The sequence below is a fragment of the Pleurodeles waltl genome, chromosome 4_2 (genome assembly GCF_031143425.1).
Source record: "Pleurodeles waltl isolate 20211129_DDA chromosome 4_2, aPleWal1.hap1.20221129, whole genome shotgun sequence".
Classification (NCBI taxonomy): Eukaryota; Metazoa; Chordata; class Amphibia; order Caudata; family Salamandridae; genus Pleurodeles; species Pleurodeles waltl.
In genome coordinates, this window is record NC_090443.1 from 117952712 (window position 1) to 117975495 (window position 22784).

General features: G+C 44.5%; 1 protein-coding gene across 1 annotated transcript in view; it reads right to left on the reverse strand.

The window, feature by feature from the left end:
• Positions 1-22531, reverse strand: part of LETMD1 (LETM1 domain containing 1) — an 84954-nt gene extending 62423 nt beyond the window's left edge. The window contains exon 1 of the mRNA XM_069230909.1: positions 22252-22531. Within this exon, the coding sequence (XP_069087010.1) occupies positions 22252-22328 (77 nt within the window). The 5' untranslated portion in view covers positions 22329-22531. The remainder of the gene's footprint in view (positions 1-22251) is intronic.
• Positions 22532-22784: the final 253 nt, after the last annotated feature.

Here is a 22784-nt window from a genome sequence, read left to right on the forward strand (position 1 = left end):
TAAGGCTTACATTTGGTATAAGAAGTTGGCTATCCATTTATTACACTTAGCAACCTTTAATGCTTTTGTTGTATTCAAGGATTGTTCTCCAGAGTCGGGGATTACATTTGCTCAGTTTCAGCAGTCTGTGATAGGCAGTGTTGTGCAGTGGAATAGGCAAGTGTTCCTAGATTTGGTGGGGTGGAGGATGTGGCTAGATTGAAAGATTGCCACTTTGTTCATCACATTCCTCGCACGCCCAATAAAGAATTTCCCAGTAGGAGATTTACAGTCTGTATGCAAAGAGGTGCGCGGAAGCAGCATTTTATGTACTACCCTGACTGTCCTTCTAAACCTGGGGTGTGTGTGTGTCTGATTGTTTCAGAATGTACCACACCCTAAATAATTTTTGGGAGCCACAGTAAGCATAAAAGTGAACTGCCAGTTTTATATTGTTTGTTCAGTTTCACAGTTAGCATGAGTGTCATGTATTTAGTTAAAGCTTTTGTGCTAGTTCATATTTACTTACAATTAGTTTGTGTTTTCTTTTTTTTTTTTTTTTAAACAAAAATGTGATGGTGGTGTGTGAGAACTGGCCCTTGGCTGGTGGTGTGTGTGGAGTTGCGCTTGGCTGGTGGTGTGCATGGAGTGGCACTTGGCTGGCGTTGTACGTGGGCTGGTGCTTGGCTGGCAGTGTGTGACTACTGACTTGCTGCTGGTCACTATATACACTGCTAACTAAACCCCAGTCCACACACACACACTGTCAGCTGGTGTGATTGCTGCGTTGGGTTTGTGGGTGTATAATAGTGATGGGCCCTTGAATGGCGCGGTCTGTTGATGCGAGTGTTGTAATGTGCTGGGCCCGCAGCTGACAGAGTGAATGGTCTTGTGGGTGTCAAAGGTGTGTGAATGGACTGTAAAGCGGTTGGTGCCTTAGCGCGGCTTTACAGCCCACGAGCTGAGAGTTACTGGTTCCGTTTTTTTTTTAGAACATCTTTTTATTAAATCAAAGCTCAATACAGTACAGAAGTAGTGAATATAATAAACTCTTATATCTTGGTCAAGGGTCTCAGCCTTCATTCAAACAAGCATGTCTACAGAAGATGTTATGACAATCATCAAACCTGCTATCTGTACCTTACCCTGTAGCCCACTCTGTATCTCCCCATAGGCACCTAGACCCTTCCCTCTACAGTCCTCTATATCGTCCCCATTGCAACCATATTTTATCACATTTCTTGGAGAAGCCCCTACCTCGGTAGACTACCCGCTCAGCATGACGACACCAGTCCATGTTCCTCTCCCAGTTTTGGATGGTTGGCGGCTCTGACGCCCCCAGGACCGGGCAACATCCCGTTTGGCCACCCCTGCTGCTAGTGTCAAACAAGTCTTTTGATGTTTCGACCAGATTTCTTCCCCTGAGATCTGGAGTATTAGCCATCAAGGGGCCTGAGCAACCCTGAGTCCCGTGACCTGGGCCATTATGTGTATTATTTTCCCCCAGAACAGTTGTATGATCGGACAGTCCCACAAGATATGAAAGAACGTGCCCACCTCACCACACCCTCTTTGGCATAGATCTGAGTCCCCATTTCCCATGTGATGTAGGAGGTTTCTAGAGTAGTATGATCTATGAAGGTTTCGGAATTGCACAAGGCGGAATCCCGCCAGGATCGAGACCTCTCTTGGACTCTGGAGGGCATCTTGCCAGTCATCATCTTCAATACGCCCCAAATCCCACTCCCATGCCTCTCGGAGAGTGTGCCCAGTGTCGGGCGAGTTATTCATCATTTATTTTTATAAATTAGAGAAATTGCTTTCTCCGGTATGGGGTCCATCAACAGGTTGTCTTCCAGTGGGGATAAATCAGGAACTTGTTCCCCTGCATGTAGATGCCTGCCCAGGGCATGGCTCAGTTGGATATGCTTGAATGTCTCAGAGGGTCCCAGGTCATATTCAGTCTGTAAATCTGTGAATGTAATCAGGGAGCCCTCCCTCTAAACACCCCAAGTTTGTCAATGCCAATTAGTCTTCAAGCACAGAAGCCCTTTAACGTCCGATGTTTGCGCAGTTGGTCACTATACCAAAGTGGAGTCTCTGCCGTTAATCTTCCGTCCCAACTGAAAAACTTAGTGGCCGCTCTCCATGCCCTTACCACTGCCTGTGTGAGAGGCAGGAGCAGGCCCTCCACTCTCCGGGAGTACAGCACCAAAGGGTATCCCTTGCCTCCCATGGAGTCCCTGTCTATTCTGTAGGCGGGCTCCTCTACCTCCGCATGGACCCAGTCCCCAATCGAGACAAGTTGGGCCGCCCAGTAGTACGCCCTCATATTAGGGATCGCTATACCACCCTCATATATTCTTTTCTGTAGTTTCGGCAGCGATATTCTCGGGCTTCCCCCCGTCACAGGAGCCTGCGTATTTCGGGGGGTATTTTATACAGGGTATTTTGGAACACAGAGTAGGCGAGGTAGGAACATCATTTTAAATAGGGCGGCACAGCCCATCAGAGACATGGGGAGCCTCTGCAAATGGAGGACATCCTCCCCAAGTCGGGCCAGCTGGGGGCAGAGATTCTTCTTGAGGAACCTCTGTTGGGTCTCTTGTCACGTAAAATTCCGAAGTACTTAAATCCCTCGGCATTCAACTGGGCCAAGCATCGCGGTGGCAGGGAGATGTCCCCGGTCGTCAGAGGGAAGACCAGCGACTTGTCCCAGTTTATTTAATACCCGGAGTATGTACCAAAGAGCTGAAAAATGTGGATTAGTCTATCTATGGACCGGTGGGACCGTGTGACATATAAAGAATGTCATCTGCATATAGTGATATCCAGGCTTCCCACCCATTCCCTCCGGGTATACCCCACACCAGGGGATCTTGGTGTACCCACACGGCCAGAGGCTCCAGCGCGAGGGCAAACAGCCACGGCGACAGTGGGCAGCTCTGCCTAGTTCCTCTATGGAGCTCAAATGAGCAGGACAACATCTCATTCACCCTGACTCGTGCCCGTGGTCCAGTATTTAGCAGGCGGACCCATGCACAAAATCCAGGGCCAAACACTAGCCTGGTCAGGACCATGTGAATATAAGGCCACTCCATACTGTCAAAGGCCATTCTTGCCTCTAGTGAGAGCACATCTACCTCTTCCGCCCCCGGTAGCATGAAGGATCCCATAAAGGCGCCTTAGATTTAGCCTAGTGCTCTTATGTGGCATAAAACCAGTTTGATCCCTATGTATCAGGGTGGCCATGTGGGGGCGTAATCTGTTTACCAGGATTTTTTGACCTCCAGGTTCAGGAGGGAAATGGGGCAGTAGGAGCCAAAGGACATTGGGTGTCTGCCCTCCTCATGTATGACCACTATAGTGGCAAGTCTTTGGTCTTCCGGGAGAACTCCCTTTGCCCCAGCCACCCGAAATATTTCCAACATATGGGGGACCATGATATTACCCATGGCCTTAAAAAGTTCCACCGGGAGTCCACTAGGGCCTGCTCCCTTCCCCGAGGCAATCTCTCCCAAAGCCTGCTGCACCTTTTCCACTGTCAGTTCCTGATCCAGCAGTTCCCAATCATTTCCTGTCAATATTGGTTCTGTTTTTTGACCTTTCAATTATTAGCAGTTCTTTTCATTTTTGCAACATTTCTTGCTAATAAAATGTTATATATCAAACCATCACACACCTTCATGCCAATTCCAACCAGTATTTGTGTGTACTTGATGGCTATATGGTTGTTCAGTGATAATTGTCTTTCCTGTCTTTCTCTGCCAGGGTGTACATTGTCTCTTGCTGTGGATGTTGTAATGTGCTGGGCCTGCAGCTGGCAGTGTGAAAGGACTTGTGTGTGTCGCGTATGAAATGAGTGTGAATGGCCTGTAAAGGGGTTGTTGTCTGTCCCGGCTTTACAGCTCACAAGCTGAGAGTCATTGGTTCAGTTTTTGACCTTTCAATTATTAACAGTGCATTTAACATTTGTGAAATCTTTTGTTAGTACAATTTTATATTTTAAAAAATCACTCACCCTCGCGCCAAATCCAACCAGTATGTGTGTGTAAAAATAATGGCAGGTAGCCACAATACTCATTTATTGCACTTCTCCTCTCAGTTCGGAATTAAAATCCCAAAAAAACCTGCTCCACTGTAATCAGGCGGTGAAGCACACCTCTGGCAAGCAAGGTGTCTCGGGTGGGACCCCAATGACCAACCAGATTGGTGGGCGAGGGGTCTTTTTTAACAAAGCAAGAAAGGGCTTTGTTTCACAATATGAGTGTTTGGGACATCACAGAAGTAAGAAACGTGGTAGTGCTCGCTTCTTGTCTATGGAAAATCTAGTGACTTTAGATATGTTAAAAAACTAGATATCCAGGGGAGTGCAGGGTTGTGTGCCTCTCATGGATCCCCAACAATTTTTCTTGCCCACAATGCCCTCCAAATCTCAAAATGTGACTAAAACCACAGATTTTCCTTGCATTTATATGCCATATTCTTCCACAAACAGAAATAAACCACAAATTTCCTACCACCCAGCGTACCCCTCGGTCTCCCTATAGAAAAATTATACTTCACTTGCAGTGGCAGCTGCCACGCAACGGAGGGGGGGTGAACATTTTTTTTTTTTTTAAGTATTAAAAAACGCTTACATTTTGGGGAGACACAATCATCTCCCTCCATCCTCGTCCTCTTCCCGGCTGCACACAGGCTCTCAGCCAGTCACAACACTGCTGTCAAGCGCATGATAGCAGCTTCTTGATTGGTCTGAGCCGCCTTCTTCGCCGCTCAGACTGGGAGTGGGAGCCTGTGCAGGTTCTCCGCATGGCTGTGCAATACAGCCGGGCAGAGAACATGCAAAGTGTGCATGTCTCTTTGGCCTGCCCAATACGGCCGACCAAACAGACAAAACCCTTCCTACTGCCCTCCTCCGGCCCCTCCCTCCAGCCCAGCCCTGCCCCTTACTCCCAGGAAAAATAAACTGATAACACTGAGTTATTATCATTTTATTTTTCCTTTTCCCGCACAATCCAGTGGGAAGATGCTCCTCTGCCTTAGCGGAGGAGCCGCCTTTGCTCACTTGTGTGGGTGCCTAAGGCAGAGTCAGCCTAAAAACCTATAAAAAAACTGCACTTATGAACACACTTTGTGCCCCCTTAATCTGTACACGTCTTTCTCACTTCTCTGTCGCAGGCACTTGGCCCACCCACACAAGTAAGGTATCATTTTTATCAGGAGACTTAAGGGAATGCTTTCCATTATTGGACAATGCAATATTCCCGACTTGTACATATCCCTTGTTTGGAGTGACATTGGCAAAGGTGCCTAATAATAAGATGCTGAGGGCATTATGGTTGCTATCTGTCCTTTCAATGAACATCACATCTTGAACAAGAAACCAACCCTTCAAATCAATTAAACTGTAGTCAATCTGATTAGTGTGGCCATGACTACTGATAGTAGATTTGCTTTCAATATCAGATTTTGTTCTGCCATTTGCTGCTCTTAAATCAAAATTTTAAATTAGCGCAAACAACAGTGCAGGTCGGGACCATTTCCCTGGGAGGAGGTCAATGGGGGGGGGGGGGGGGGGGAGGACTCCCTGTTTCACACCCTCTTCAGCCAACATGTCTTGATCAAAAGGCCTAAGGGGTTCAAAGGTAGAATTCACATCACCTGCTATTATAATCTCTCCTTTACCCTTGTCAGATAGTAAGAAATTATTTAAAATGCTTATAGCCTGGGTCCCTTCTTTGCCCCTTTGACTTGGTTATACACATTGATCACAAAAAAAAGAGGGACAGGGAGAATTGTAGTCAGGTCCAGTGTGCAGTCTCCCTAAACATTAGTCTACAATCAAAAAGAGCACACAGTTCCTAAAAGAAAAGCAGGAAAGTATGTGCAGCCCAACGTGGAGCAGACCCAATGATGAAGTGTTACATCCAATGGATGTGTGAGGGTTCTAGCTTCTAAATTAGAAGTGCCCATACTTTCCCACTTTTCTTTTAGGAACTGTGTGCTCTTTTTGATTGTATACACATTGATCAACACCACTGAATTACTACTCGAAAAGTCTACCCTTACAGCGAGCACATTCTGTAAATTAAATGGTAGAACTGTTACTATGAACTGTAATTCTGTCTTAATCCATGTCACCAGCCCCCCCCGAAGATCTTCCCCATGACGAATATTGCATTAATGCAAAATTAAGTGTATCCATTCCTAATCACAGGTACAGTGCTCCATGGCTCCTGAAAGAGGCCGATGTCATGCTGGTCTATAAACCGCCCCCAGTCTGTATTCCCCTGCTTATTGCATATTCCAGCCACATTCCATGACTTTTGTTGGCTTGGTGGCATGTTCAAGAGAAGCTTCCTTATCACAGGGGACATGAGCCCCTCCCTGCGTAGGAAGCCTATTTAGGTTTTCAGGGGCCATCATTAGACCTATTAACCCCTTCAGTTCCAAAGGAGCTGGTAACCTGGACCCAGTGGCAGAGCACCACCCCCAAATGTGAATCTCCTTGGGTCCTAGGCCCACAAGCCTATAGCCACCTGACCTTTGCCTGTGGGATTTGCCAGGGTAGCTGAACTACATAGTCAATCAACATTCCTCAAACTGCTATGCCCACCTGAGCCACAGCTTTCAAGCCTAGGGGTATGCTGCACTGTCAAGTCTGATCTGTACCTAATCTGGGTTTGGGTGTTGGCCTTCGAGATGCTACAAGTGTCCATAAACAAAAAGACCATAAACCACAATTTGGTCCTTCAGGGCTACTCTCGCTACATCATGGAGAAGATACGAAATCACAATCCGCTCAACTCCTATAAATGTCACTCTTAATAAATGAGTAGTAGCTCTTTACATGTCTAAACCAATGGGTGGTCTTGTTGGTTAAAGAGTCCTTATCTTCCTAGCAACCCTCACTAATCCTGGGAACTTGGTACCAGAAGATCTATCCCTCTTCTAAAGGGTGTTGTAAAGGGTGTGACCTGAATTTGTGAGCCCCCAGACCCTACCCTTGGGTGGCAACTTGTGTGGAATGGCTTTGTTGTAAACTGGGCAGCCCCACAACATTCTCCCCTCCGTACATTTCTGTGACTATTAAGGGATGCCCCTTGCTGCTTCTTTCCAACAGCCAGACCACCACCCCTCCCCTCCCTGATGTTCATGCCTCTGTGGTCATGAACTCTAGAGGTCTATGATTTGGATTTAGAATTCGAGCAAGCTTGGAGGCGGGAACCATTAATTCATGAGTGTCTTCGGTGTTGTGTGCCACTTCCTCATACACCTGAGGAGGAAGAGAGGGCAGGATTAGTGCAGGGATGTCTGTACCCTCCTGCGTCAAGGTGGGTAATGAATGCTTTGGGGCCTCCTTAGGAAGATTTGCCTCAGCTACTTTCCTTTCTAGTGTCATAATGGCCAGTCTCAAATCACTCACCTTGTTCCTCAGCCCCTCACTCACCCCCATTAGTTTGGCTAAATCTGGGGACACATTGCATGGTGTGACACAATCAACAGTGGATACACCTCCCCCCTCCCCCCTCTCCCCACCCCTCGTATACCAAAAACTTCAAACCTGTTTTTGCAAGGAATGGCTGGGTTAACTAGTTTCTACATTCTCTCCAGGCTTCAAGGTTCCATTTCAACAAGGCTGCTCCAGCTCCACAGGATTGTCAACGGGGGTGAGATCTGTGTGGAATCCTTTTTCTTACTAAACATATCTGGTACCCTCTTCTTCAACCTTTTTACCTTTGTCACAGGGGATTGGGGTTTTTGTTTAACTGATTACATGGGTAGTTTTGTGTGGTGACACTGTACAGGAGTGACCAACAGGTGCCATTTGTGATGTACGGCTTTGTGGGGGCGGAAGGTTAAAAGTTGACTCAGGGCATTTGGGCAGATTTACTTAATGACTCCATGTCCCCTAAAAATGTATAGCCCACTTAGCAACTACTTTTCACATACAAAGATCTCATGTTTCTCAGGCCAATTAATGAGCAGCTTATCCAGTCAGGTGTTTTGCCTTTTATTGTGGGACTCGAAGTTCTATGTAGCTTTTAATAAAATCTGGACTACAAGTACCAGACCTAGGTAATTGACTGGATCAGCTACTCACACATGGAACTAGGAATGCTATGATCAAACGTTTTTGTCAAATTAATTGCATTGCTCTGAACCATGTCTACAGACTATTCGTCAGCCTTCAAAGCCTTCTCTCTCTCAGATCTCACGTAACCCCTTGCGTGCAGGTGTTGGCCAATAGCCAAAACCCACACACCCTCCCCAGTGGCAACACCAGGGAGGGCTGAAAAGGATACAGAGGATTCCTTTATTTCTTTTAAAAGATGAGGGATATGCGGAATTGCTACGGTGTCAGCCCCCACCCTCTTCCAACCATCTGTAACATCACCATGCCACATGACAGAGATAATGCACCAAATCCCAGCTGGAGCAGTGAAGCGGCAGGTAAGAGAGCTGCTCCCACGTCTGGTGAGGGATTTCTCTTGGTAGGATGCCTCCATATGTTTGTGAGAGGCATTTCTTTAAAGGGGAGATTCTCCCCTTTCCAGAGATGCCTTTCACAAACCTACTCCTGCTCGGTGATCCCACTCATACCGCAATCAACAAGCAGGAATACCACTAGGTCACCAGCAATCTGGTTTGGTGGGGGGTTGTCGACCCATTCACCAAGTATATATACATACACACATATCCACAGGCAACTCCAAAAATAAAAGATGACGGTACTCAAGACGATGTGAATACAATAAAGTGTTGTCATTTATTATTTTTGGAGTCAGCCTGGATTTCTACGACGTAATAGCAGTAATGCCATAATCGGCACTGTCAGTGATCAAGCAGCAGGCTGGTAACTGCTGAAGTTTGCTTGATATACATTCATAGACACACATACATCCTCAGCCCCTTCCCCAAGGGAAAACACCCCTCAACCTCTCCCCTAAAAAATGAGGGCCAAGAGGGGTCAGCCTTTTTGTCAGGATGGCAGACTCCCTGACAATTGCACTTATTTTTTTTCATAAGCACATAAACATTTTTTTTTAAAAATTCTCTCTTGGGGGGGACATGGCCATCCGCCCAAACACTTGCCCCTGGTGCTTCTTAAGATCAAAAGCTTGATCTGTGGCATCTGGAAATTAATTTTATACTGGCAGCAGCACCCCCAACAATAATGTTTTGCTTAAGCCATGGAAAAAGTATGTTGTGATATTGGGTTTGTGGCAAGGTGAAGTAATGCTGTATCTTTTTTTGTCTATTTTTAGTGCCTTTGGATAACCAGCAGATTTTCCAAAACAGTATGTTTTTTGTTTATTTACTGTTGCACACATCTAACAGATGCACACCCCCACAGACTGATTTAGATTTAGAGCAATACTTCTGCTTTCTACGTAGGACAGAGTTTTAGGCTGAAGGTTTTAGCCAGTCAGTAGAGATGGCATCTCGGTGGATGACTGCTGCCCAGGCCCTAACTCAGGTTCTGATGGACAGCTCTTAGGTAGGATCAGAGACTGAGGCAGCAGATACTGAGACAGCATCTGAAGGAACAGAAAATGGAGCAGAATCTGGGTGTGATGTTTCAGTCAGCAGAGTTCCATCAGTGACAACATGTGTGAGTTTTTCGAGCTGTTTCAGGAATGTGATCAGCAAAGAGTTGATTCTGCAGCCTTGCCACTTCCTCCAGAGCATGTGAAGTGAAGACTGCTTCTTCTGTAGCAGTAAGACTTTCAATGATGGACAACTGAAAGTCAAGGAAAGACATGAGTCTTCCCGTGGTTGTCCGATGATAAACAAATGCATTGTATGTTGCCATCTGGATCAGGTGGGTTAATATTTTCGAATACCAAGAGCAAGTTTTCACGACTCGCATTGTATGGCTGAAGAACCTGGTTGTTCTTATTCACTCTGTGAGGATTTGGGTGTACTATATGACATAGCTGTGAGGCCTTATCGCACAGTACACTCTCAAATACTGTCTTGGGTCCAGACAGGTACATTTACTTAACTTTAACGCTCAAACCTCTGTAGCTGTGGCTAGGAGGAGTAAGGCTTAGCAAAGTGTAAACCATTTAACCCCTTCGTTGCCAGGCCTTTTCCCCCTCCTGTGCCGAGCCTTTTTTTGGCTATTTGGAGCAGTTCGCACTTAGGCCCTCATAACTTTTTGTTCACATAAGCTACCAACGCCAAATTTGCGTCCTTTTTTTCCAACATCCTAGGGATTCTAGAGGTACCCAGACTTTGTGGATTCCCCAGAAGGAGGCCAAGAAATTAGCCAAAATACAGTGAAAATTTCGTTTTTTTTAAAAACAAAATGGGAAAAAGGGGCTGCAGAAGAAGGCTTGTGGTTTTTTCCCTGAAAAGGGCATCAACAAAGGGTTTGCGGTGCTAAAATCACCAGCTTCCCAGCTTTCAGGAACAGGCAGACTTGAATCAGAAAACCCAATTTTTCAACACAATTTTGGCATTTTACTGGGACATACCCCATTTTTACGATTTTTTGTGCTTTCAGCCTCCTTCCAGTCAGTGACAGAAATGGGCATGAAACCAATGCTGGATCCCAGAAACCGCAACATTTCTGAAAAGTAGACAAAATTCGGAATTCAGCAAGGGGTAAGTTGTGTAGATCCTACAAGGGTTTCCTACAGAAAATAACAACTGAAAAAGAAAAATATTGAAATTGAGGTGAAAAAAACATAAATTTTTTGCTACGTTTTACTCTGTAACTTTTTCCTGCAATGTCAGATTTTCGAAAGCAATATACCGTTACGTCTGCTGGACTCTTCTGGTTGCGGGGATATATAGAGCTTGTAGGTTCATCAAGAACTCTAGGTACCCAGAGCCAATAAATGACCTGCACCCTGCAGTAGGTTTTCATTCTATGCCGGGTATACAGCAATTCATTTGCTGAAATATAAAGAGTAAAAAATAGCTATCAAGAAAACCTTTGTATTTCCAAAATGGGCACAAGATAAGGTGTTGAGAAGCAGTGGTTATTTGCACATCTCTAAATTCCGGGGTGCCCATAGTAGCATGTGAATTACAGGGCATTTCTCAAATAGACGTCTTTTTTACACACTGTCTTACATTTGGAAGGGAAAAATGTAGAGAAAGACAAGGGGCAATAACACTTGTTTTGCTATTCTATGTTCCCCCAAGTCTCCCGATAAAAATGATACCTCACTTGTGTGGGTAGGCCTAGCGCCCGTGACAGGATATGCCCCAAAACACAACGTGGACACATCACAGAAAACAGAGCTGTTTTTAGCAAAGTGCCTACCTGTAGATTTTGGCCTCTAGCTCAGCCGGCACCTAGGGAAACCTACCAAACCCTTGCATTTTTGAAAACTAGAGACCTAGGGGAATCCAAGATGGGGTGACTTGTGGGGCTCTGACCAGGTTCTGTTACCCAGAATCCTTTGCAAACCTCAAATTTTGGCTAAAAAAAAAAAAAAAAACATTTTTCTCACATTTCGGTGACAGAAAGTTCTGGAATCTGAGAGGAGCCACAAATTTCCTTCCACCCAGCGCTCCGCCAAGTCTCCCGATAAAAATGGTACCTCACTTGTGTGGGTAGGCCTAGCGCCTGCGACAGGATATGCCCCAAAACACAACGTGGACACATCACAGAAAACAGAGCTGTTTTTAGCAAAGTGCCTACCTGTAGATTTTGGCCTCTAGCTCAGCCGGCACCTAGGAAAACCTACCAAACCTGTGCATTTCTGAAAACTAGAGACCTAGGGGAATCCAAGATGGGGTGACTTGTGTGGCTCAGACTATGTTCTGTTACCCAGAATCCTTTGCAAACCTCAAAATTTGGCTAAAAAAAAAAAAACACATGTTCCTCACATTTCTGTGGCAGAAAGTTCTGGAATCTGAGAGGAACCACAAATTTCCTTCCACCCAGCGTTCCCCCAAGTCTCCCGATAAAAATGATACCTCATTTGTGTGGGTAGGCCTAGCGCTCGCGACAGGAAATGGCCCAAAACACAACGTGGACACATCACATTTTTTCATAGAAAACAGTGCCTACCTGTGGATTTTGGCCTCTAGCTCAGCCGGCACCTGGGGAAACCTAGCAAACCAGTGCATTTTTTAAAACTAGAAACCCAGGGGAATCCAAGATGGGGTGATTTGCGGGGCTCTGACCAGGTTATGTTACCCAGAATCCTTTGCAAACATCAAAATTTGGCCAAAAAACACTTTTTCCTCTCATTTCGGTGACAGAAAGTTCTGGAATCTGAGAGGAGACACAAATTTCCTTCCACCCAGCGTTCCAAGTCTCTCGATAAAAATGGTACCTCTCTTGTGTGGGTAGGCCTAGCGCCCACGAAAGGAAATGGCCCAAAACACAACGTGGACACAACATATTTTTTCACAGAAAACAGAGGTGTTTTTTGCAAAGTGCCTACCTGTGGATTTTGGCCTCTAGCTCAGCCGGACCCAGGGGGGGCAGAAATGCCCTATAATAAATTTGACCCCCCACCACCCCAAACTCCCCCTGCCCGGGAGCGACCCTTGCCTACGGGGTCGCTCCCCCTACGTGACATTAGCGCCAAAAAACAAATCCCCGGTGCCTAGTGGTTTCTGCCCCCTTGGGGGCAGATTGACCTAAAATCGACCAATCTGCCCCCAAGGGGGGCAGAAATGGTCTAAATACAATTTGCCCCCCAGGGGAGCGACCCTTGCCTGAGCTCCCCATCTCTAAAAAAACAAAACAAAAAAAAAAAAAACACAAAAAAAAAAATTGCCCTGGAGCCTAGAGGTTTCTGCCCCCCCTGGTGGCAGATCGGCCTAATAATAGGGGGGGTAGAGATGGCCTAAAATAAATTTGTCCCCCCCCCCCCCAGGGAGCGACCCTTGCCTACAAGGTCGCTCCCCTTGCGTGACGGCGCAAAAAAAAAGATCCCTGGTGCCTAGTGGTTTCCAGATTGACCTAAAATCGGCCGATCTGCCCCCAGAAATGGCCTGAATATAATTTGCCCCCTAGGGGAGCAACCCTTGCCTAAGGGGTCGCTCCCCACCTACAAAAATAAAAGAAAACATAACAAAAAGAAAAAAAAAAAAAAAGAAGAAATGATCCCTGGTGCCTAGAGGTTTCTGCCCCCAGGGGGGCAGAAAAGGCCTTCCAAAAAAAATGCCCCCCCCTGGGAGCGACCCTTGCCCAAGGGGTCGCTCCTGTTGCGTGAAATTCACGCAAAAAAAATAAACTCCCTGGTGTCTAATGGTTTCTGCCCCCCTTGGGGGCAGATTGGCCTCATCAAAATAGGCCAATCTGATGGCCTAAATATATATTGCCCCCTAGGGGAGCGACCCTTGCCTAAGGGGTCACTCCCCACCTAAAAAAAAAAAAAAAAAAACATTACAAAAAGAAAAAAAAAAAAAGATCCCTGGTGCCTAGAGGTTTCTGCCCCCCCCCCCCCCCCGGGGGCAGATCGGCCTAATAATAGGCCTTTTCTGCCCCCAGGGGGGGTAGAATAGGCCTTCCCAAAAAACATGCCAGTTTCAGGGAAAAAAAAAATCCCTGGTGTCTAGTGGGGCAATCCGGCTTTTGAAACCCTGTGAGAGACTTCAAAAGGGAAGGAACTACATTTCCTTCCCTTTGAAGCCCCTCCGGGCCTCCCCCATGGGTTTGAAAGAGAAATGCTTTGCACCCTGTGACTAATCAGCACGCGCTTGCGCGCTGACGTCACAGGGGGGGTTGGGGGTGGGAGGGGAAGGGCTTCCCCTTCCATCCCTGATTTGGGGGGGGGGTGGGGGGGAACCCCACAGATGGAGCGCTAGCGCTCCCTCTGGGCTCTGTGCACAGGACGTAATGGTTACGTCCTGGGCACAGCAGCACTGTGCCTCAGGACGTAACCATTACGTCCTGGGCACAGAACGGGTTAATAGCACCAAACAACAACAAAAGAAAGTCACACAACACGACAGAAATGAGACACCAATTTATAAAAATAGCTTATGTATTTTATGAATTTTTAGAGATCCTATTTAGGGCTACCGGTTTTATGGTATTTATTTTTTTAACATTTCTGTCCAGATTTATTGTTTGGTCATCTTATTTGGTATTATCCATATTTATTTTGGGGTTTGTGAATAAGTAGAGTCAAAAATGGTACATTTCCACATTCATTTCACTGCTAAACATGCACTCAATTTTTGATTCCTTTAGCGTTTTGGCAAATTCAGCAGCTAAATATAGCAAAACGTGACGCCCACAGGTAAATATTAGCAATTTAGCACAAATATATTTTAACATATGCCTGTATTTAAAACTGTTTTTAACTTTCCATGCTGTGTATCTACTCATATATGTTGTCTTGGAATTCACACCAGACTGCATGGAAAGTCACTCATTAGAAGCACAATTTTCAGTATTTTTCCGCTTTTAAAAATAAATACAGGCAGGAAACAAATTGTTTTCTGTCTGTTTTTATCTGTAAAAATCTTTAAAAATTGAAAACTGGGAGCCTTAATTCTGATACAAGTTACTAATTGATTTTTCACACTTTCAAAGCAAAAGCAGAAGTGTGAGTGAATGAGTCCCACAGGACATTTGTTTGGCTTATTACTTTAGGGAACTTAGGAAGTATTCCCCAGCATGTTTGCCTTAGTTTCAAAGGTAGATATGCTAACTCAGTTTAAAGAATGCAGCCTCAGAGGCACACTCGGACACCACCAACTTGCATCCACAAACTGGAAGGAGTTGGATTCAGCACAGTGAGTGCGCTGAAGATGCATGAAAGACATGTTTTCTTGCGCTTCAACAGCTAGCGACGGAAGGCGTTAATATAGGTTCACTTGGCAAGTATACAGGATTAGTCAGGACTCTGATGAGGACAGACACATGAACAGGTAAGAAAAGCTTAGCTAGGTGTGCTGTCATAGGGATATCATAGGTAGAAGACAGCTAGTAAATGTAGTACAGATACACATGCCATCACTTCACCTGCACCAACGGATTCTCACCCTGATACTGAATTACTCCCTCACTTAACTAAGCAGATGACTCCAAACCATACAGAACGCAGCAGGGAGCCTCCTCCCTCAACATCCCAACATGCACACACCCAGCACCTGAAACAGCTTCACTGACTCCCAATCCATAGCTCTTTTCAAACTCCTGGAACACACTTTCAAAGTCTTACACAGCATTAGTCCTGCATATCTCAATACTAGATTTCAGAAGCCTTCCAGACGACTTTGCTAAGCATAGGCAGCACCAAAAAAGAATAGAAATCTCCTAATTGGCTCCGAAAGGGCCTCTGCACATATGTGCAAGCTCTGAAATGAGTGCATTCCACATAAAGCTGAACACTTGGCTCTTCCACATGCTTACTCCATGAATCAGCCCGACTAGTCTTGCATTGGCGACAAGATACCCTCTTTGGTGATAGTGCACTCTAGAAAACTGTAAACCCAACACTACACATATGGGTAAAATGTGTATCTTGCTTGCTATGTTCATCCCACATCAGAACTTAGTATATGTTCAATTTACTGTATGACATGTGCATTACAATCACCATACTGCACATAATGGTGGTGTGATATATGCTACGTTCTCGCTGACTGCACTATGCGTCAAAACTACTGTTCTTCACAGTTTATGACATTCTCTTTAGGGAACTTCGACAATATTCCAGAGCATATTTGCCTTAATTTCAAAGGTATATGTTCTCACTCATTTAGAGGATTAAAGCCTAAGAGGCATACTTAGAAACCCTCAACTTTGAATTAACTAACTGGAATAAATTGGATTTCCGATAGTGATTCCGCTAAAGATGCATGTCATGTAAGACATGTCTTCATGAGCATCACATGGCTGTCATAGGAGCCATTAATAAAGGTTTACTGGGCATGCGTTTGGTAATGGTCCGAACAGAGGCAGTTACTTGACATGTGGTAAAAATGTAGTCAAACTGTTTTTTCATTTGTGACGGGTGTGGATGCATCAGCTGTCAATGTCTGGACATAAATGAGGATTCTGTCCTGTTGCATATGAATGTGAAGGGATCTCATCTGGTGGCTGTATGTTGATGTGAGGACACTGATCTGCTGGACCGGGCCTGTGGCCGGCAGTAGGAAAGTTTTGTTTGTGAATAGCGTGTGAATGGACTGTAAAGCGGTTGGTGCCTTGACAACTTTATGGCTCACCTTCAGTATCCTTAGTTTCAATATTAAGATACTTTGAAAAGTATTTGTGCTGTGAAGCTAGCATTTCTGGAGGTGCTAAAACCAACTAACCTAAGTGGTGGATTAATTTTCAAACATCTGTTCCAGATTTATATCTGTGGCAGAGGATGCTCTGTCACAATGGCAACTGAGTATTATTACCATGAAGATAATCGCCTGATATGTATGTGGATACAGCATTGGTGTAGCCGTGGGGAAGACTACTGAATCTGTGGGCATGGTTGCACGCCTCCCAGGTCACGACTGAGTAAGGGCCATCTGTGGCCACCCTCTGTGTCCACTCACCTAATTTAGATGTGCACACATATAGGTCCGTTTTCACTGCCCATCACCACTGGGAAAACCATGGCGGTAAAGGGCAGTGATAATTGTCTAATGCCCCCTTGCCATGGGAGATTACTCTCATGGTGGGAGAGCCATTTTCTTTCCAAAAAGAAAATCTGGTTTTGGTATTTTGTTTTTTAAAAAGGTTAAAACAATAAAATAGATCCATCACGTTGATGAAATAGTGCAACAAAATTAAAAAGCCTCCTGTGAATGTTTCTGTATTGACAGTCAGCTTGGCGGTCATTTCTAAATTTGGTGGGTGGAGTAGTCTCTATATGGCAGATGTCAAGTCCTTCGCCAAGGCGATGGAATCTTCTTTGATCGTCAAAATATAAATATGGCGCTTACTAAGAATGCCTTTTTCCTTCCAACGTGGGTAGCTGTGTATTTTGGGCTGTAGCTCAGCCAGTGCCTAAGCAAACCTGCAAAACTTTGAAAGCTAGACAACCAAGGGAGCCTAGGGAGTGCATGACATGCATGGCTCCCATCAGGTAATTTCACCTAGAATCCCTTGCAAGCATCAAACTTTGGTAAGAAACACACATTTTTATCATATTTTGGTGACGGAAAGACATGAGATCTGCGAAGAGCCACAGGTTTCCTACCACTCCGAGTTCCTACTCGTCTACTGATAAGAATGGTACCCCACGTGTGTGGGTGAGCCAAGAGAAAACAACACAAAAGGTCCAAAATCGCTATGTTGAGAGACAAGCCTCAGGGGTGAGTGCTATATTTGAGGTCATCCTGTGGCGCCACCCATGCAAACCTACAACCCACAGACATTTTTGAAAACTAGACAACCAAGGGACAACAGGGTGGTGTGCCTTGCATGGATCCCACAAGGTTTTCTTACCCACAATGCTCTGCAAACCCCAAATTCTGACTGAAATCACACATTTTCCTTCCATTTCTGTGATGGAAACTTCTGGAATCTACAGGAATCCACAAAATTAATACTACTGTGCATTGCATTAGCCTACTTGCACTAATAAAAACGCTGCCCCACTTGTGTGGTTGGACCTAGTGCCCACAATAGGAACTGCTCAAACTAAGGTCAATGGGAGCCTTCGCACACCTTGGTTTGACCTGTTTCCGTCACAGGCACTAGGCCTAGCCACACAATTGAGGTACCATTTTTATCGGGAGACTTGGGAGAATGCCAGGTGGAAGCAAATGTGTGGCTTCCTACAGATTCCAGTACCTTCCATTGCAAAAATGTGAGAAAATGTTTTTTGTCACAGGTTGAAGTTTGCAAGGGTTTTTGGTAAAACAAAAAAAAGAAAAACAAACAAACAAAAAGAAAAACATGGTAAGAGACACAAATCAGCCCACCCTGGATACCTTTAGGTGTCTAGTTTTACAAATGTACAAGTTTGCTAAGGTTTCCCTAGGTACCAACTGAGTTAGGGTCCAAAAATCTACAGCTATCCATATTCGAAAAAAAAGGGTTTGTTTCCAGTGAAAAATTGTGATGCGTTCATGTTGCATTTTGGGCCGTTTGCTGTTACAATCACTAGGCCCAGCCACACAAGTGAGGTGCCAATTTAATCAGGAAACTTGGGAAAATGCTGGGTGATTGGTGCTCCCTCAGATTCCAGAACTTTCCATTACATAAATGTGAGGAAAAATTATTATTATTTTTTTTGGGGGGGTCAAAGTTTGAGGTTAACAAAGGATTCTGGGTAAAAAAAAAAAAACAACGTGATGACAGCCACGCAACTCGTGGTTACCCCTAAATGACTAATTTTCACGATGTTACACATTTGCTAGGTTTCCCTAGGTGCTGGCTGAGCTAGGGTCCAAAAACTACAACTCCTGACACTGGAAAAAACGGTCAGTATTAATGAAAAAATGTGATGCGTCCATGTTGCACTTTGAGACGTTTTTGTCATGGGCATAGGCTGAGCCATAAAATTGAGAGTGCAGAATGGAAGGAAGATTAAGGCTCCCTGCAGATTCCAGAACTTTTCACTACAGAAATGTGAGGAAAATGTGTTTTTAGTCAAAGTTTGAGGTCTGCAAAAAAATCTGGGTTAAAAAAAAGACCTGGTGAGAGCACATAAGTCATCCACCCTAAATACACCCAGAGATGTCCAGTTTTTTTTAAATGTACAGGTTTGCTCGGTTTCCTTAGGTACTGGCTAAGCTAGGATCCAAAATCTACTCACTTCACAAAAAACGGGTCAGTTTTGAGTGGAAAAATGTGATGTGCCCACGTTGCATGTTGGGCTATTTCCTCTAAGACATTAAGCCTACCCACCCAAGTGCAGTACCATTTTTATCAGGTGATTTGTGGGAGCCTGAAATAGAACATTTTGTGCTTTTGAAATGTAAACCAGTGCATAAGAAAGAAGACATTTTTAAAAAGACCCTGTAAATCATATGCTAGTTTGGGTATCCACAAATTCAGAGATGTACAAATAACCACTGCTCCTAAACTCCATATCTTGGGCCCATTTCAGAAGCACATCTGTTTCCTAGATACACATTTTTCACTCTCTCTCACTATATGAATTGGTCTATACTTGTTACTCAATGAAAAACCATTGCATAGTGAAACTCGGTTGTTGGCTCCGTGTACCTTCAGTTCTTGGAGAACCTACAAACCTTATATGTACCCGCCACCAGAAGGGTCTAGCAGATGTAATAGTATATTGCTTTTGTAAAATCGGCCATTGTGACAACAAGTTACAGATGAAAATGCTGTCACAAATGGCCATTTTTCCTACTGATTTTCAATATTTCTTTATTTCAACAGTTATTTTCCTTGGTGGGAAAACCTTGAGGGATCTACACATGACCCTTTGCTGAATCCAGAAGGTTATCTACTTTTTAGAAATCTATAGCTTTCCTGGATCACCAATGCATCCACCACAATCTAGAAGTAGGGTGAGGGTAGAAAAAAAAAAAGGAAAAATAAGCTACTGCTTTGAAAAATGCCAAAACAGTGGTACAAAATTATTTTTTTTGATTCAGTTCTGCATGCATGTACATGAACGCTTGGAAGATGGTGACTTTAGTACAGCAAACTGTTGGTTAACACCTTCCTTTAGGGGAAAAAAACAGACACTTATCTGAGCGTTTTTTCACTATTTCTTCTAAAAAAACTCACAGTTTTGCTATATTTTGCCAATTTTCGCTGTCCCCTACAGGGGAACCCACAAACCTTATGTATCTTTAGAATTCCCAGGCTGTTTGAAACAATGATTTAAATTAGGTGTGGATACTTTATGAGGGAAACATGTTATGGAGCCCTAAGCGCGAACTACCCCAAATAGCCAAAGAAGGGCTCAGCATTAGGGGAGGAAGCAGCCTAGGGGTTAACTACTCAACTTCTGCAAAGCTGCTTCTTATGAAGATGATGTTTTACCATTGTCCTGCATCAAAACTCTCTCTGGAGGTGTTCCCTTATTCCCATCCACTGCCAATGCCTTCTCCACTCAAGGCATCTTGCCAGAAGCTCTCAATCTAGGCCAAAACCTCACATTCCTAAAGAAATATACACTAGACACAGATGACCTCGTCAACTACTGGCCCGTCACTCACCTATCATTTTCATACAAGATCACTGAAAAAGCAGTCTACGTTCAGCTCCATGGCCATATATCAATGTTAACCGCGACCTGAATGACTAATCATCTGACATCAGATTATGCTGCATCATGAAGGCTGCTACGTTACACATCTTAGACGATGCCCTCTTTAGAACAGATAAAGATGGCCCTTGCCTTCTGATATTACAGACCTATCAGCTACCTTCTACACTGTAGCCCATCAGCCCCTCATACCCACCAAGGTGTCTCGAACGAGATTTACCAGCAATGTCCAGCACTGCCTTTCCTCCTACCTTTACAATCAAAACCAGTTTTTTTCACAAGGACACTTGCATACGGTTTCCTGTCTTTAACCTGTACATGGAGCGGATTGGTATTCTACTCACAGATAACACAATCAAACCAGTATGCAATGACACACAACTCTACTAAAAAGTCTCTTCTGCTTTAGATATCCAAGGCCTCAAACACCACTCACATATCATCAAGACTTGGATGCCCAGCACCTCCATGAAGTGCAGCCCAACCATGACAAAATTCCAGGTATTTGTCAAGAACAAACAAGATAGTGCAAACCTGGCTCAGTTACATGAACCTTGAAAGTTTTGAAACTCAACTTCTACCAAATGCAAAATAACTTAGTCACCCTAGGGCACCCCGTCACTCTCAAGGAACACATTGCAAAAAAATAAATATGTAACAAAGGTCAAACCATTTCTTTCAGAAAGAGACTTCAGAACTGCTGTTCAAGCCCTTGTACTCTTGCATCTGAATGGTTTTAATGCCAGTTGTAATACCATATTTTATGGCCTTGATACTCCATACCGGCATTCATTAGGAGCTACCTACACACTAAGCACCTGTCACCCAGGGCCTAAAGGAATATGATCACATCACTCCCATCTTGATGGAACTCCACTGACTCCCCTTAGCGACCCCCATCATCCTCAAAATCAGTTGCATCATTTACAAAGCCATCATGAATAGTACCCTCTGCTTATCTTGCAAACTCAACAACTCTTGTGGTTCTCAGCACACCTGATGCCAGGACACCATCACACTACAGACTAAGTGTAAAACTTAAAAAACAGGGTTCAGACCTTTTCCTTCTATTCAGCCAAGAACTGGAACAAACCCCTTGTATCTAAGAGGACGGCTCCAATTAGAATATTGTTGAAGGCTCACTTCTTTAAAGCACACTAATTCACTATACATTAAGCATCCACAATACAGCATACTCTGCTATTTCTTGTTGACTTTATGCTTATCTTTGACTAATAAAGAGCACTCTGCTGCCTTTCGGCTAGGTTGGCACTACAGAAATACCATATACATACAACTCCCACCATGCATTAGGTTAGGTCTTCAAACTTGGGGGCAGGCTTGAGTTGTCTGCAAAGGGGTAATGAAGCAAGGCACTATTCACGGGGAGCATCATGCTCACGACCGTCCTGTAGAAAAAAACTGAGAGGGAGTGAGCCGCTCTGTAATGGGCCATTTGTACCATCTTTTGTCAGTCACTCATGCCCTGCCTTGAAGTAGGTGTCAATAGGAGCAGGTCATCCACATAATCCACAAAGTCCCACCCCTTTTTCTGATAAAAGATCACACTGTTCTATACTTGTAGACTTTGGGGAGACCAGGCAACCCACAGCTGTTCTCAATCATGTACTTATTGCATTTTACAAGGGATGGCTGAACATAACTGCAATGTGCGAACAATTGGATATGTTTGGTGCTGCGAATTTTACAGCATAACTGTGGAAATAATGTTTATCATTCTGGAGGGGCGATTATTAATATTTTTACAGAGTAAGGGTATATAGCACGGCATTAAAATGTTTGAAGACTATTTCATTACATTGACAAAATTAAAACACTAACCCCAGTGATCTGATGCTATTTGGTAACAACATTTCGGATCAGAGCTGAAATTCTGAGCGATTCTTGCACTATTATTATTAAGCAGTATACTTTGATCCAACCTCAACGGGCTTCTGATATAGTGTAAACACAAATACCTTTGAACTGCATTATGTTATTGGGCAATATGCTAATCAAAACCTCTATTTTATCTGGCGCACATGTTGCCAAAGGTTTTCCACTGGGGGGATTGTTTCTGCTGCTCTCTAATCCGCCTAACAACCTCCGCATCCTCTACATTCTAGCACTGCTGCCTCCCCGAGCTCACCTGAGGCCACGTCTCCCCGCCCCACTGCCCAGCAGCAGAAGCCGGGAGCAGCGGTGCCAACCGGTCACAACCGCCATCTTACAGGAAGAAGAACGATAGGCAACGGCAAGGTGACAGGGAGCAAAGGTCACGCGCTGTCAAGCGACGTCTACCTCTCCCTCTGGGGGCAAGAAGCGTTTGCGATGTCCCACGAGCGCCACTAAAACAGAAGCTCTATCACAGACTCTTCCTTCTCAGAGTGGAACTCAACCGACGCCAGCGGCCATCTTGGATTGAAGGCGGATGTTCAATAATGCATGAACTACGACATTGCTGTGATATTTACAAAAGAGTGGATAAACGTATATCGATTTATCTTTCATGGCCGAAATCTTAGTCTTTATTTATAAAATGCTGCTGTATTATTTTTTCTAAAAAATATATTAAAATAATTGAAATATAGATAATCTCATAAAACATGTTAATACGCTGACTTTATTACCTTCAATGATTTCCCCTTTTCCTTATAAATTAGTCCTGGGAACACAATCTAG